This window comes from Notechis scutatus, chromosome 15 (genome assembly GCF_049901735.1).
Source record: "Notechis scutatus isolate UNSWTSFEM ecotype Mainland chromosome 15, rNotScu1.2, whole genome shotgun sequence".
Taxonomy (NCBI): Eukaryota; Metazoa; Chordata; class Lepidosauria; order Squamata; family Elapidae; genus Notechis; species Notechis scutatus.
The window spans coordinates 7,190,637-7,204,994 of NC_142023.1; the positions used below are offsets into that span (position 1 = coordinate 7,190,637).

The following is a 14,358-nucleotide window of genomic DNA, read 5'->3' on the forward strand; positions in this document are numbered from 1 at the left end:
AGATGGATATTTTTGTTTTTCTTGGCGGATATAATAGATCGGATTGACTCAATTTTGCTGCCATTTTGTTTTGCTGTCCTGCCAAATCTTGCTTTCGTTCTTTAATTTTTACGTATTCCTACTACTTTCTGAAATAGCTTTTTTATTTCTACTGGCTAAATTAGTTTCTTGCTTTTGAGCATCAGATGTAGAATTATGTAAAAAAATTACTGATGGGGAGAAGATAGAATAAGGTTACAAAAAATCATTGCCTGTGCAGTACATAGAGATAGGTAAGCAGAATCTTGATTCAAGAGCGAGTTCGGAAGTGTATAATTTGTACAGGAAATTATCTACAGCTCTTTGTCGACCTGCATTTCTTTTTTAATTCTATATTTTGGGAACAGTGGAAATACGTGCTGTTTTTTGGTTGTTGTTTTAAAGATTGAGTAGAGACCCGTTGCCAATATGAAACAGAGTATTTTGTGTTTTGCTTTTCAATTATTTTGGCAAGCAAGCAAGCAAGCCAGGATTCAAGGCATTTATCATGGTTTTTCTGCTGGAATGGTCACAACAGTCGTGATGGTGGCTACGAAGCCGCAATGGGAGCTCAGCCTGCCATCTTTTTTTGACCTCTCTTGCTGATCATCCATGGTAAAAATCCCGACCAGCTTTTGACTGGGGAAGGACTCAACCCCACCCCCAAAATTCTGCAGAGGTGCGTGTAAAAGTTTTTGCACTAGCAAATTTGTTCTAGCTAGCAGATCGATTCCAGTGTGTTCTGTAATTTTTCTGTGTCGTTCAATTTAATTTTTCTTTTTTCTTTTGTTTCCTAAATAAAGATTCTCCTTTGCAAAACCTGACTGGCTTTGCCGGTCTTTTGAGGGATGAAGGAGGCTTTTCTCCTCATATTATTTTTACTGGCTAAATGAAGTTCGTTTCCCAGTTTCAATATCAGATGCAAAATTATATTTAAAATTTTTTGGGGGGAACAGGAAGATAGAATAAGTTAAAATTTGCCCTTGAAATACATAGTGGGAGAAAAGAAGGATCTTGATTCGAATGAATTCACAAGTGTATAATTTGTACAGGAGATTCTCTGCAATTTCTTTTGTTGATCTGTTTTCTTTTGTTCGTTGCTCTTTCAGGGAACAAAAACTATGATAATGACAAATGAAGTTATTTTGGAAGATTTTTTGGGGGGTGGTGGTGAAGGTTTTTGCAGGCTGAAATTAAAATAGACAAATGGATAAAGGGGACAATATTGTTATTTTACAATTTTGTTTGGGGGAGGGTGAAAGGTTATTTGCAGAAATTGGAATTAAAAGAAATGCACGAACGGGATAGTTATTTTGAAAGATTTTTTGGGGGCGGGGTGAAAGGGCATTTGAACAAACTGAAATTAAGATGTACAAATGATTGACAAAGGGGACAGTTAATTTGAAGTATTATATTTGGAGAGGCTTGGAAAGGGCTTTTGCAGAAATTGGAATTAAAGTAGACAAAGGAACCGGACTAGTTTTATTTACTATTTTTATTTATTCCCCAGCTATGCTGGCTGGGGAATTCTGGGAGTTGAAGTCCAGCATCTTAAAGCTGCCGATGTTGAGAAACACTGAAATGGATTAAACAAAGAGGCGGTTGGCAATCAAAGGTGGTTTAGCCCTAAACTCCCCCCCTCTCGAGGTTTAAATAACTTCAAGGACAGAGAGAGGGCGCGAAAGTGCAAAGAACACGCACGCTTCTTAAAAGGGGCAATGCCCGATGCCTAGCCGATCTCATTCTCAGGGTTGTCATTGGGAGGATTAAAGTGGCCACTTTCTACTAGCTTCCTTCCCATCACAACAGCCTTGTGAGGTAGGCTGGGTGGAAAGAACAAGGCGACATCGGAGTTGGGTGCGTGGGTGGCTGGGGATTTTCAAGCTGGATCTTTCCACGCTTCCAAATTTTGCCCCGTTGGTGGTATAAAGATGCGGGTTTTTTTCCCCCCCGACTTTCACCCCTTCGGCCGTCCGCAGTGCAAGCAGAGGCAGCGCTCCTACCCCAAAAGACGCCACGGGGCGAAGGTCCTTGTTTTCTAAGCCCAAATAACACCACCACCACCACCTTGGCCCCACCCGCTCAGCGCCGTTGCCCCTTTAAGAAGCGGCCCTTGTAGCGCTTTCTTAATCCCTTTGCTTCCTCCCAACGTTCCATTCCTTTGATCCCGGCGCGTTCCATCGGCCAAGCGGCTCCCGCGGGCGGGCATGAAGCGCTGGTGGGGCAACCTGGCGCCCGCGGCGGCCTCGCTGGCTCTCGGGCTGGGCTTGGGCGCCGCCTGGTCCGGGGGGCAGAACCGGGAGTCCGCGGAAGGGCTGCTGGCGCGGCTGCCCGTCGTGCCGGTGCTGGCGGCGTCGTCGTCCTTGGAGGCGGGCCGGGGCGGCGGCGGCGGCGGCGGCGAGCTGGCCAAGTACGGCCTGCCGGGCCTGTCTCAGCTGCGGAGCCGCGACTCGTACGTGCTGTGCTACGACCCGCGAGCCCGGAGCGCCCTCTGGGTGGTGGAGCGGCTGGACGCGGCGGCCCTTCGCGGCTCCTCCGAGCGGGCCGCCTGCGACTTCCGCGAGGACGACTCCATCCACCCCTATCACCGCGCCAGCAACGCGGATTACCGGGGCAGCGGCTTCGACCGAGGCCACCTGGCGGCCTCCGCCAACCACAAGTGGAGCCAGAAGGCCATGGGGGACACCTTCTACCTGAGCAACATCGCCCCCCAGGTAGGCTGGGTGGGAACGGATGGATGCCCTCCCGTACCCCCAGGCGGAGTTAACGGAAGAGCCCCCTCACTTAGATTGACTAGGCTGTTTTTTGCGAGCCTCCGGCCAAGAAGTCCTCCGATTTCAACAATTCCGCCCCAAATTTCTGTTGCTAACCGAGACATTGGTTAGCTGAATTTGTTGGCCCCGTTTTACGACCGTCCTTTCCACAGTTGTTAAGTGAATCAGTGCAATTGTGAATAACACGGTTGTTGTGGATCTGGCTTCACCGCCGTTGATTTTGGTTGTCAGAAGGTCACTAAAGGAGAGCAAATGACCCTGGGAAGCTGCAACCGTCATAAATATGAATCAGTTACCAAACGTCAGAGTTTTGATCACGTGACCACAGGGAGGCTGTGTGAAAAATAGTCATGTGGCACTTTCTTCAGTGCTGTTGTAACTTCGGTCACTAAATCAGTAGTTATAAGTCGAGGACTTCCTCTGTACTTTTGAACGTTTTTTGTACGTTTGACCTCTCGCCTTCTATTTTAACCTGGTGGCTTTGATTTCCTAGAATCCTCATTTAAATCAAAACGCCTGGAATAACTTGGAAAAATATTCTCGGAGTTTAACGAAGACTCACCAGAATGTTTATGTCTGCACCGGCCCGCTTTTCTTACCCAGGTACCTGTGTTCCTCAGTTTCCCTTTTCTATCCTGTAGCCATCCCATCTGTTGCGGGAGCAGACGGAAAAGGCACTGTTTAAAAAAGTCATTTTGAATTTTTACCACGAGGTGAACGAAAAGATCCAAGCAGATCCTAAAGCAAGGCGTCTGGTTGCTATGGAATAGAAAAAAAATTGGGGTGCCGAATAAAATTTCTGTATTCCTGCAAAGTCTGTGGCAAAACTCAGCCTGCTGGGTTTTTATTGGCTTGAAATGTCATGGCAGAAAATTAATTTCATTTAAAGCGTGGCTGGGTGTCATGCAAACATTTGTATTTAGGATATTTGTTTTCGGATTGAATTTCCTCCATTTAAAGACTGTTCTTGGGAAAGTTTTTTTTCTCTCCAACCGAAGGGAACCTGGACACCGTGGGCAAAGTTGGAGGTATTAAAAGGGACCCTTCTTATTTATGTGACTGTGTTGTCTTTGTGCCACGCCCCTTTGGGTCATCACAGCACAACCGAGCTAATACCCCATTCGGGGTCTTTGATAGGTAAATTCACGCAGTGAGGACTAGAAACCTATGTGGCTTTTTGGATGGTTTGTAATGGTGGTTCTCTCCACAGGATGGAGCCGGATGGGAAGATGTACGTCAAGTACCAAGTCATTGGGCGGAACCACGTGGCCGTCCCCACCCACTTCTTCAAGGTGCTGATCTTAGAAAAACCCCAGGGGGAAGTGGAGCTGCAGTCTTACGTCATGCCCAACGCACCCATAGATGAGAACATCCCCCTGGAACGCTTCCTGGTCCCCATTGAGAGCATCGAGCGGTCCTCGGGCCTCCTCTTTGTCCCCAACATCATGAAAAAGACCACCAGATTGAAAGCCATCACGGCGGGGAGCTCGGCCTGATGTCCCCTCCGCAGAGAGGCAGACTGCCAGCCGTCAAAACAACCTCCCCCCGCCACCCCGTGAGTGGCATCTGAATAGAGGTAGTCCTTGCAATGGAGCCCAAAATCTCCGCTGTTAAGCGAGACAGTTCTTTCGGACGGTTTGCCCCCCCCGTTTTTCACGATGTTACCTGCTGCCGTTTTTTTTTTCTTCAAGCGGATCGTTGCCATTGTTAAAAAAGTTGGTTCATCTGGACTTCCCGGTGGATTTTGCTTGTGGCAAACGGGGGATCGCCTAACTCTGCATCCGTCATAAATGTGAGTTGGCTGCCAGGCCGCAGGGGGCGTACTGAATTTTGATCACGTGACCACAGGGATGTGCAACGGTCGTTAAGTGCGTGAAAAAAGGGGAAGAACGTTTAGTTTCTTTTAGAAACAGCAAGGGGAAAAAAATTATTTTAAAAGGATTTCTCCAGTTCCAGGAAAATTTTTCAGGGGGGGAGGGAAATCAGAGGGGTGATCTCCTCATCTCAGGGAAAACAAGTTTTGGCCCAAACTCAGGTTGAGGGTTGCATTTTGGGGCAGGGGAGAAAAAATAATAATGGATACCTTTGGATCCGTTTTGCACAATAAAACAAAGAGGAATCGCTCGGAGGTGGTCCTGGAATTTTGTTTCCCAAAACCAGCTCAGCTCTGTACTTCTGCCTTGTAGCTTTTAAGCACTAGTCCTCCAATTACGACTACAACTGGGACTTTGGGGAGGGGGGGGAGAAGAAACAGCCCCCTTCTCCCATTTATTTCTGCCAGGCAAAATGCGGCTTTAAAAACATTTTTTTTCCATCCACAGAGACGATGAAACCGCCTCGCCGCCTCATTGCTTCCACTGCAGTTTCTGCTTTTTTAAAAAATAAAATAAAAAAGTTTTTTTATTTTTTACACATCTCTTCGCGTGAGCAACGTGGTTCCAGATTGCAACATTTATGCAGTCATCATTACATTTACAACTCTCTTGTTTTAACATCACAATCAAGTTCACTATCCATCCCACTAATCTTTCCATTTCGTATTTCAATTCATTAGTCACTGCAGTCACTGCTTTGATAAGCGAGGCGGTTGCAGCCCCCCTAACCCCCCCCCCATTGTTATAAATAACTTGAAAAAACACACCAACATAAATCACATGCAGTGTGGCCCCCTCCTCTCTTCGAAGGGGGTCTGAAGGAGCTGCAGAATTCTGGGAGTTGAAGTCCTTGTCAAGTTGCCAAATTTAAGAAATTTGTTCTTAAACCCCAGTGGTTCATAGAGGGGGGAGGGGGCACCATCTCGACACCCCCTCCCAGGGTGCCCCAAGATGCTGCATTTAAGGGCAGCTGGGCTGGTCCTTCCAAATTTGTTCCCCCACCCAAGGGGGAATCCGAACCCGTAACCAAAGCCGCTTTCCTTGACGTTTGGTTCCTTCATCGGTCACTCAGTTCCCACTTCGTCCTTTCATAGCCGCTGCGTCGATCTTGGGCCTCAGTGCCGAGAGCGAGACCAGGAGGGCTTCCTACAAAGACACGGGACAGATCAGCCACTGGATTAAAAAGGATCTTTTCTTTCTCCTGTCATGACGCCCCGCAGGATCTGTCAGGGATCCAGGAACAGCAACTCCTCGGCTGACGATTACAACCGAGCCCAACATTTCTGTTGCTAAGCGAGACACTTCAGTGACTTTGGACCCATTTTTAAATGACCTTTCTTGCCACCGTCGCAAAGTGAATCATTGGTCGCAAAAGGGGATCACATGACCCACCCACCCCCGGGGGACACTGCGACCGTCACAAAATACGAGACTTGCCCAGCATTCAAATTTTGAACAACTGACCGTCGGGATGTTGCGATGGTCATAGCTGTGAAGACCAACCGTAGGCTGGGTTGATTTTTTTTTATAAACTATTGTTGTAATTTTGAGCCGCTCCTCTACCAATGGTTATAAAGGGAGGACTGTCTTTACCGCAAACACAGCTGCTTTAAGACACGTGGGCTTCAACTCCCAGAATCCCCCAGATTAGATTAAAATGAGTAACGCTGCTGCAGGGAAGTCCTGCCCCACTTTGAGAAGCTGTCCAGAGAGTCGGGCCCCTCCACGGGAGGGGTGACCTGTAGCAAACCCTAACTTTACCTCTGTCCTGATGGTGCGGCTTCCTTGCCCCGGACAGGTATTCAAATACAAATCAAACAAGGTGCCGGGATCGCTGACGTCCAGGTTGGGATCTGCATCCACTCCGGTTTCAAGACCCTGCACGCCCCCGAAGACGATTAAAGCATGGCTACCAGGAAGAGAAAAAGAGAGAAGGGGTTTGGGGAAGGCTGTCTCAGCTCCTGCAGGGCAGAGACAGAATGAAAGAGTTGGAAGGGACCTTAAGAGGTCTTCTAGTCCAGGGGGTTGCCAACCTTTTGGACCGCAGGGAGCACCAAACTCGAAATTTTAAATCCTGCGGACCAGAGACCCCCTGAGAAAACCCCCCAAAGAGTCTGCAGGTAAATCTCCCATCCCGTTTTCCTACCGATTGATCATTCTTTATTTGGGATCGCAGGATACCGTCTTTCTCCAGCTCCGTTCTCAGAGGGAGAGACTTTTGGCTTCATGCAAGGAAAACAGCAGAAGCAGCAGAAGTCTTTCTTTCTCTCCCCCAAACTCCGCCAGAAATGAGTCTTTGCCGGCACAGCCTTTTGGAACAGGAGGCCTTGCAGGGTCCCAAAGACTCATTTGTGGCGGAGTTTGGGGGAGAGAAAGAAAGACTTTAGCTGCTTTCCTTGCATGCAGCCAAAAAGCAGAAGAAAGAAGCGGAAAGAAGCAGCCCCGGTGGGCAGGAGAGGCGCGTGGGGCAAGTTCTTCCCCTCCGCCGTTTCCCCCCTCCCCTCGTGCTCGCAATGCAAGTGACGCAAGCCTTGTGTTCCCGTGGGCCATGTGGGTGGCGCTGCCTTGTGTTCCCGCACACCCTGGATTAATTGCTTTTATTAATCAATTAATTAATACATTTCTCTGCGGACCACCACAATTTTCTCACGGACCACCAGTGGTCCCATTGGTTGACAACCCCTTGCTCAACCAGGAGACCTTCTGGACCAATGGCTCTCTCCCAAAACTCCCAGCGTTGGAGCATTCATGACCGTTAGGAAGTTTCTTCTTCATCCATAAGGTTGCTTATCTCCGTGTTGAGTTTCCATCCGTTGCTTCTTGTCCTGCCTTCCAGTGCTTTGGAAAATTAAGTTGACCCCCGCGCCTCTTCTTTGAGGCAGCCCCTCAAATATTGGAAGACTGCTATCTCGTTTCTCTTAGTAATTTTCTTTTTTTAGGCCGGACGTTCCTAATTCTTACAACAGGTTTAGCATAAAACGTAACCCGGAAAATCCACGGTGGCTACCTGAAGGCAGGTAGAGCGGCTTCATCTACAGAGGATCCACGCTCCGAGGTTCCAATGGAGAGATCGTAGCCATCCTTAAAAGGGGATTCGGCAAAGACGGCGCCTGGTGAGGAAGAAAGACAACTTTTGAAAGTTGTCACTTACACTCCGATATCCCCAAGGCAGAACCGTTCATTCCTTCAAAGTTTGAACGCAAAAAAAAATAAACTGGTCAGCTTCAGGGACAAAGACAGAATAAAAGAATGAATAAAGGATAAAGGAAGGAATGAAGAAATGGGAAAGTAAGAACATATTTTCTCCCCGTTATTCTCAAGAGGTCTCCCTTAAAACATTCTTTGGCATTCAGTTCCATCTCTCCCCTTCCCAGCTTTGGGGTAAAAAAAAAACTTTTACTGGAAGAGAGAGAGAAAAGGGAACGCAGACTTACTCAGACACGAAGCTAATCGGACGCTGTAGCCCCAGTAAAAGCCAGAGACGGTGCGGGGATTTTGTGACGATACGACAACACCCTTCTGCGTTTTGTTCTCTGCCAAGGGAAAGGCATCGGGCCTGGTCAGAGGTTTGCATGTGAGTTTCTGAGGCGAGACGGAGGACTTGTCAAACCGTACCTGCGTTCTGCTTTTTCCCCAGGCGCACGGTGACACGAAGGCCGGCTTCCAATTGCTTATCTATCTGGACCTCCTGTAGGAAAACACCAATGGCATGGAGCACCGCTTAGTCTGGGCGGGGCAGTCAAACCAACCTGTTGCAAGAATTAGCCTGAGCGGGGCAGTCTTGCCTGTCCATCATCGATCCTTCTGCCCACCCTGGGGTGGGATTCAAATTTTTAACAACCGGTTCTGTGGGCGTGGCTTAATTGGTGGGCATGGCTTGGTGGTCATGTTATTGGCTGGGCGTGGCCAACTCAATATCACTCACGCATCTCCTCGCCTGGCCTCTCGTGACTGTGGGGATGCTGCAATAGTCGTAAGTGTGAAAAAGGGTCATAAGTCACTTTTTTCAGTGCCATTGTAACTTTGAGTGGTCACTCCACACAAGCAAAGTACCAGCAAAGGAGGGGGGAAAAACTCCAGAGAAGTTCCTGAGACAGGAAGTCTAGTCCTGCCAAGAATTTAATAAGGGTTAACGGAGAGGCAGTTTCTTTAAGCAACACCAGAATGTTTCCCTCCTGCCTTCCTTACAGGATTAGGCCAGTAATTTCTTCTAACAACCGGTTCTCCCAACTGCTTAGAATGTTAACAGCCGGTTCTAGGGAATAGGTGTGAACTGGTAGAATCCCACCCCTGCGCCCATCCGTTTACCTCCCATCTGTCTGTCCATCCATCCATGCCTGTCTGTCTCTTTCTCCCTCTCCGAGGTCAATCCTCTCCCTCCCTCCATTTATCCATGTCATCTCTCTCCAGCCAGCCGCCTGTCCGTCCATGTCATCCGTCTGTCCAACCCGTTGCAGCCCATAAGCACCTCCCACTCAGCCAGCCATTGGCTGAGCAGCTGCCCCATAATGTTTCCCCCTTCATCTCGGGCAAAGGTCTCCAAACTCGGCAACTTTAAGACTTGTGGACTTCAACTCCCAGAATCCCTCCTCCTCCAGTCCCATGTTTAGCTCAGGAATTCTGGGAGTTGAAGTCCACAAGTCTTAAAGTTGCCAAGTTTGGAGACCCCTGTTTTTCTGACCTGGCTCAGCCTCCGTGGAATTACCTTCCGCATCCCACAGTTCACGAAAGAGCCTCGGCCAGGCTTGGTGGGTCGGGCCAGAACGACCCCTTCCCGATATTCCGACTCTTCGTCCATTCGGACATGGTGTGGACTATCCAGAGGGTTCAAGAGACCTGAAATGGCCCACGTATAGCCAGAAATAGAATTAAAAAATATATATATTAAAAGACGTTTCTACAAAATAAAGACGATTTCTCATTTATCTATTTTATCTTTCTACCTACCTATCTATTACTTTCTTGAGGTTTCTTCTATACCAGGGGTGTCCAACCTTGGCAATTTTAAGACTTGTGGACTTCAACTCCCAGAGTTCCTCAGCCAGCTTTGCTGGCTGAGGAACTCTGGGAGTTGAAGTCCACAAGTCTTAAAGTTGCCAAGGTTGGACACCCCTGTTCTATACAGTCTTTATCCATCCTTCTTTTTCTTTTCTAGCCATATGTACCATCTATGCCACTGAGTAATAGTCAGATTCTCCTTTTTCCCTTTTTAGTGTGAGCATATCCACGTCTGCACAGTCTGCTATTTTTTGTAAAATTAATTCTTCCGTTGGGACCTTATGCTCTTTCCACATTTGCACGTAAGCTATTCTGGCCGCTGTCAATATATGTAGTATTATATAATTTATCTTTTTCGGATATGGTTTTTTGATTATCCTCAGTTAGGTAGAGCTCCGGTTTGAATTCCACTTGGTGTCCCGTGATTTCTTGTATCCAATCTTTCATTTTAGTCCAGTAAGTCCTGGCCTTGGGGCAATTTCTCATACAAGCAGTCCTCCACTTATAACTTATATTTCTGTGGCTAAGATCTGCTGTTAACTGAATTGTCCCTATTTTACGAACTTCCTTGCCGTAGCTGGTAAGTGAATCACTGCAATTGTTAAGCTAGTATCACAATTGTTAAGTGAATCTGGCTTCCCGATTGACTTCGCTTGTCTGATGTTCGCAAAAAGGGGATCACAGGATCCGGGGACACTGCAACTGTCATAAGTACATGCCAGTTGTCAAGCACCTGATTTTTGCTCATGTGACCCATGGGGAGGCTGCAATGGTCATAAATGTGAACAATGGTTGCAACTCACTCTTTTCAGTTAACTTTGAACAGTCACTAAATGAACTGTTGTAAGTCGAGGACTAATTTGTATAGTTTTATTCTTTTTACCTAGAATTACCTTGAGGTAAGATGGGCAGCCAAATAGATTTAATAAAAAAATCCCACAGCCACAGGATCATGTTTTTGCAATGTTTTATACCGGCTGGGGAATTCTGGGAGCTAAAGTCCACACATCTTTAAGCAACTGGGTGACACTAATTGAGGAAACAAGAATCCAGGACTTACCAGCAAACTGCAGGTCCTGGTGTTTGGGGAAAAAGGACTTCCTTAGATACCTGTTCAAGAGAGAAGAGCTGTTGGTTTCCTTTAGACAACCATGCAGGTAAAGCCAATGCCAGGTTGAGCAATTCACGATACACCTGGCACTTTCTTGGCTCAGTAAAAAGACGAACGTGAGATTCAGCAGCCAAAAAAAGAAAGGGAGCAAGAAAGAAGAAAAGCAGTTGCTGCTCACAGGCAAATAAGAAATTAATTACATTTCAAAAAATATATATATATTTCTTGAACTCTTTGAGTTCTAGTCCCATCTTAGGCACGAAAGCCAGCTGGGTGACTTTGGGCCAGTCCATTTCTCATCCCAGCCCACCTCACAGGGTGGTTGTTACGGGGAGAATCAAAAGAGGAAGGAATCTTAGGGATGTCGGCTGCCTTGAGTTACTTATAAAAATAATAAAGGTGGGATATAAATAGATGAGGGATGGATGGATAGATGAAAGGAGATAGATAGATAGATAGATAGATAGATAGATAGATAGATAGATAGATAGATATTATAGATATAGATAGGTGATTGATAGATGATAGAGATGACAGATATAATATAGATGATAGACAGATGATTGATTGATAGACAGATTTGATAGAGAGACGATAGATAGATGCATAGATAGATAAGTAGATAGATGCTAGATAGACAGACTACAGAGATGATTATAGAGAAAGGTAGAAAGAGATAGATATAGATGATGGATGGATGGGTAGGTAGGTAGGTAGGTAGGTAGGTAGGTAACCAAGCAAGCTAAAAGGCCCCAAGGTCACGATTGCACCTTGTTTTGGCCCGCTTTGAACTGGACAATCTTGGCAAGGGCAACTTACTGTGGGCACTCCAGGTACTGAAGGATCCGGGCCAGCTGGACACAGGCCTGGCCTTTGCCCCTGATGCCTTCAAACTTGCCTTCGATGGTCCTGGAAGGCAAGCACTAAAAGTCACCAAGTGCCTCGAACTGGCAACCCCTTTTGTAAAAATGCCATTTCTCGGCTCAAAATTTGCCCGGGTGGGAAAAAAAACCCATCGTAACAACGCAGAGCCTGACTCGGTGCCACTCCGACCGGTGGCACAAAACAGGACAGAAACGGAATGGAATGGAGGCCGCCCCCTTACTTGGTAGTTTCTCCTTGTTCTTCAAACACCACAATTTCGTCCACACAGAAGATGACGCAGGCGCGGGCTATCTGTCCGGCCAGATACGTCCGCAATTCAGGAGACTGGGCGTTACTTAGAATCGAACCGGGAACAGCCACACTGACTGTGTAGTGCCGCCCTAGGAAAGAGGGAGAGAAATTAGGAAAACTCACCCCCCCAAAAAAAAGCATTCCTTCCCTCCATCTCTCTCTCTTCTTCCTTCCCTCCCTCCTTCTCTTTCTTTTGAACTTACTTAATGCTCTTTTCTTCTCCAGCTTTCCCCACAACAACAACCCTCTGAGGTGAGTTGGGCTGAGAAGAGGCCCTGACCCCCAAATCACCCAGTTGGCTTTCATCCCAAACTGGGATTAGAACTCACCCGACTCCTGGTGATTGCACCAAAGTCACCCAGTTAGCTTTCTTGGCTAAGGCAGGACTAGAACTCACCATCTCCTGCCGATTGGCATCAAGTCACCCAGTCAGCTTTCATGCCTAAGGTGGGACTAGAACTCATCGTCTCCTGAGCCAACGCCTTCGTCACTGCTCCAAACAGATTATTTTGATCTAATCCAAGGGTCCTCAAACTTGGCAACTTTAAGATATGTGGACTTCAACTCCCAGAATTCCTCAGCCACAGACTTCTGATCTAATCTAATATTACTGTATTAATTCAGTTTCTGGCTTTTGGGCTGCTGATCCATAAACTGGCAAGAAAAGGATAAGCCACCCAAAAGAAAAAGAAACCTAACTAGGATTAACCCTCAATCCACCATGCAATGAAAATACACTCAACCACTCTTAGCCCAAGTTGTCTGTCTGAACCCAACCTTTCTCGTTCCCCAATTCTAGTCCGATATCCAAAATAGATTTCCTGCATTTTGGCAGCTACCTTTTTCCTCCGTTGGTTTTGTTTCTTCTCTCTCTTTCTCCATCTGCTCTCGCGCTCTCTCTTTCTCCAGCTTCTTCAACAGTTTTATCTCTTTCCATTTTTTCTTCTCTTCTTTTTCTAAAACAAAATTCAGACAGAGAAGAAACAAGCTCTCAAAAGCGATCAACATCACATTATTCTCCATTATGTTAAACAAACTTGCATACTGTGGTTCAAGCACCCTGGTTTAGAGCAAGGGTTCTTGTGCCATCCCAGCCAATAATAGTTTATTCATAGCTAGATAAACCATGGCTTAGTGCAATGGGCTGGCCTAGCCATCAATTCAAATACCAATCTCCTTTCAAATTAAATTAAGATAAAATAATGTGGTACTAGTTTTGATTGGGCTGAAATTTGTCTCGTTCCAGCCAATGGTACTTTATTCAATAAGCCATAGTAAAGCTAACTATGGGTCTAAACCAGGTATAGACTTGGATAACAGAATTGGAATCAGATCTGGCAAATTCCCCACCTTTTTATTATAGATTTTAAAAGGGGAAAAATCACTTATTCAAAGTTTCTGGCTCTAAAGATTTTAGCCTTCTAGTTTTATGGCATAAATATTATAGAATCTTTGAGCCCTTTGTAAAAAATATATTTTAAGAATCTGTTCTTACTTTCTTGTTTCCATTTGCGCCAATCCATCTTTTCTTCTTTTCCCTAAAAAACAGTGCAGAGATTTTGTTAAGTTTGGAAGACAAACGCTGGTTTACTAGCAAAACCCAAGTATCCAAATTGTTCCCTGTATTCTGCTGCCCAACTGCTTCTGTAACCCCACCACGACAGGGCTGCCTCTTCTTAATCTCCCTGCCATCTCCCTGTCTCACAGTGGCACAATCAGCTCGCCGCCTCCCTGCCCTTCAACTGGGCCAACTACAAGGTCCATCGTCCACGGCCAACAACGGATGCGGCGGCGGACAGTTAAACCTCCGGGATGCAATCCGCGCCAAAAGCCTTGTCATCCTCCATCCCCAGCGGGCAGAGGATAACCAGCCTCCCCATCGGGGCTGGTAAAGTTTTGCAAATCAAATCAAATCAATCAATCAAATATCCATTTTTGCATCAATTTTTTTTTGCAATCAATCAATCAAAAATCCATTTTTGCATCAATTTTTTTTTTTGCAATCAATTTTTGCAATCAATCAATCAATCAAAAATCCATTTTTGCAAATTCTCAGCAAACAGGATTCAAACACCGGCGTTAATCTCTTGGCCCAGCACCAGCTCATGGAAGGAACCTCCATGCCCAGGAGCAGCCTACCAGCCCAGGCACCCACCCACCCACCCACCCCCGATGGCCCGGGACCATTGCAACAGCCCCACGTGCACCTCCCGCAGCCGCTTCGCCCCGCTGCGCTCCGCCATGTTTCAGCCAGCCAATCCCGGGCCGGCAACTTCCGGAGGCGGCCGCTGATTGGGTGGGGCGAGAAGGAGCCACAGACTGATGAAAAGGTAGAGAAGGGGCCATCCGGCTGCATAGGTGGGAATTCGCGAGGTTGGTTTTTAATCCTTTCTTCTCTTCCCTTTTT

At 46.8% G+C, this 14,358-nt stretch overlaps 2 protein-coding genes across 2 annotated transcripts; one reads left to right on the forward strand and one right to left on the reverse strand.

Moving 5' to 3' along the window:
- Positions 1 to 2,141: 2,141 nt before the first annotated feature.
- ENDOG (endonuclease G) lies at positions 2,142 to 4,916 on the forward strand. Its single transcript, XM_026691923.2, has 3 exons — positions 2,142 to 2,732; positions 3,286 to 3,395; positions 4,003 to 4,916. Exons 1-3 carry the CDS (start codon positions 2,226 to 2,228, stop codon positions 4,286 to 4,288), a joined length of 903 nt encoding a protein of 300 aa, XP_026547708.1. The 5' UTR covers positions 2,142 to 2,225; the 3' UTR covers positions 4,289 to 4,916.
- A 100-nt stretch (positions 4,917 to 5,016) lies between these two features.
- On the reverse strand, positions 5,017 to 14,244 carry SPOUT1 (SPOUT domain containing methyltransferase 1). The gene is made up of 12 exons (XM_087943895.1): positions 14,159 to 14,244; positions 13,447 to 13,489; positions 12,791 to 12,907; positions 11,881 to 12,040; positions 11,595 to 11,684; positions 10,725 to 10,774; positions 9,372 to 9,502; positions 8,282 to 8,354; positions 8,101 to 8,199; positions 7,674 to 7,776; positions 6,428 to 6,575; positions 5,017 to 5,812 (listed from the first exon to the last, which is right to left on the reverse strand). The coding sequence occupies exons 1-12, from the start codon at positions 14,192 to 14,194 to the stop codon at positions 5,735 to 5,737; spliced, it is 1,128 nt and encodes a 375-aa protein (XP_087800021.1). The 5' UTR covers positions 14,195 to 14,244; the 3' UTR covers positions 5,017 to 5,734.
- Between the last annotated feature and the right edge of the window lie 114 nt (positions 14,245 to 14,358).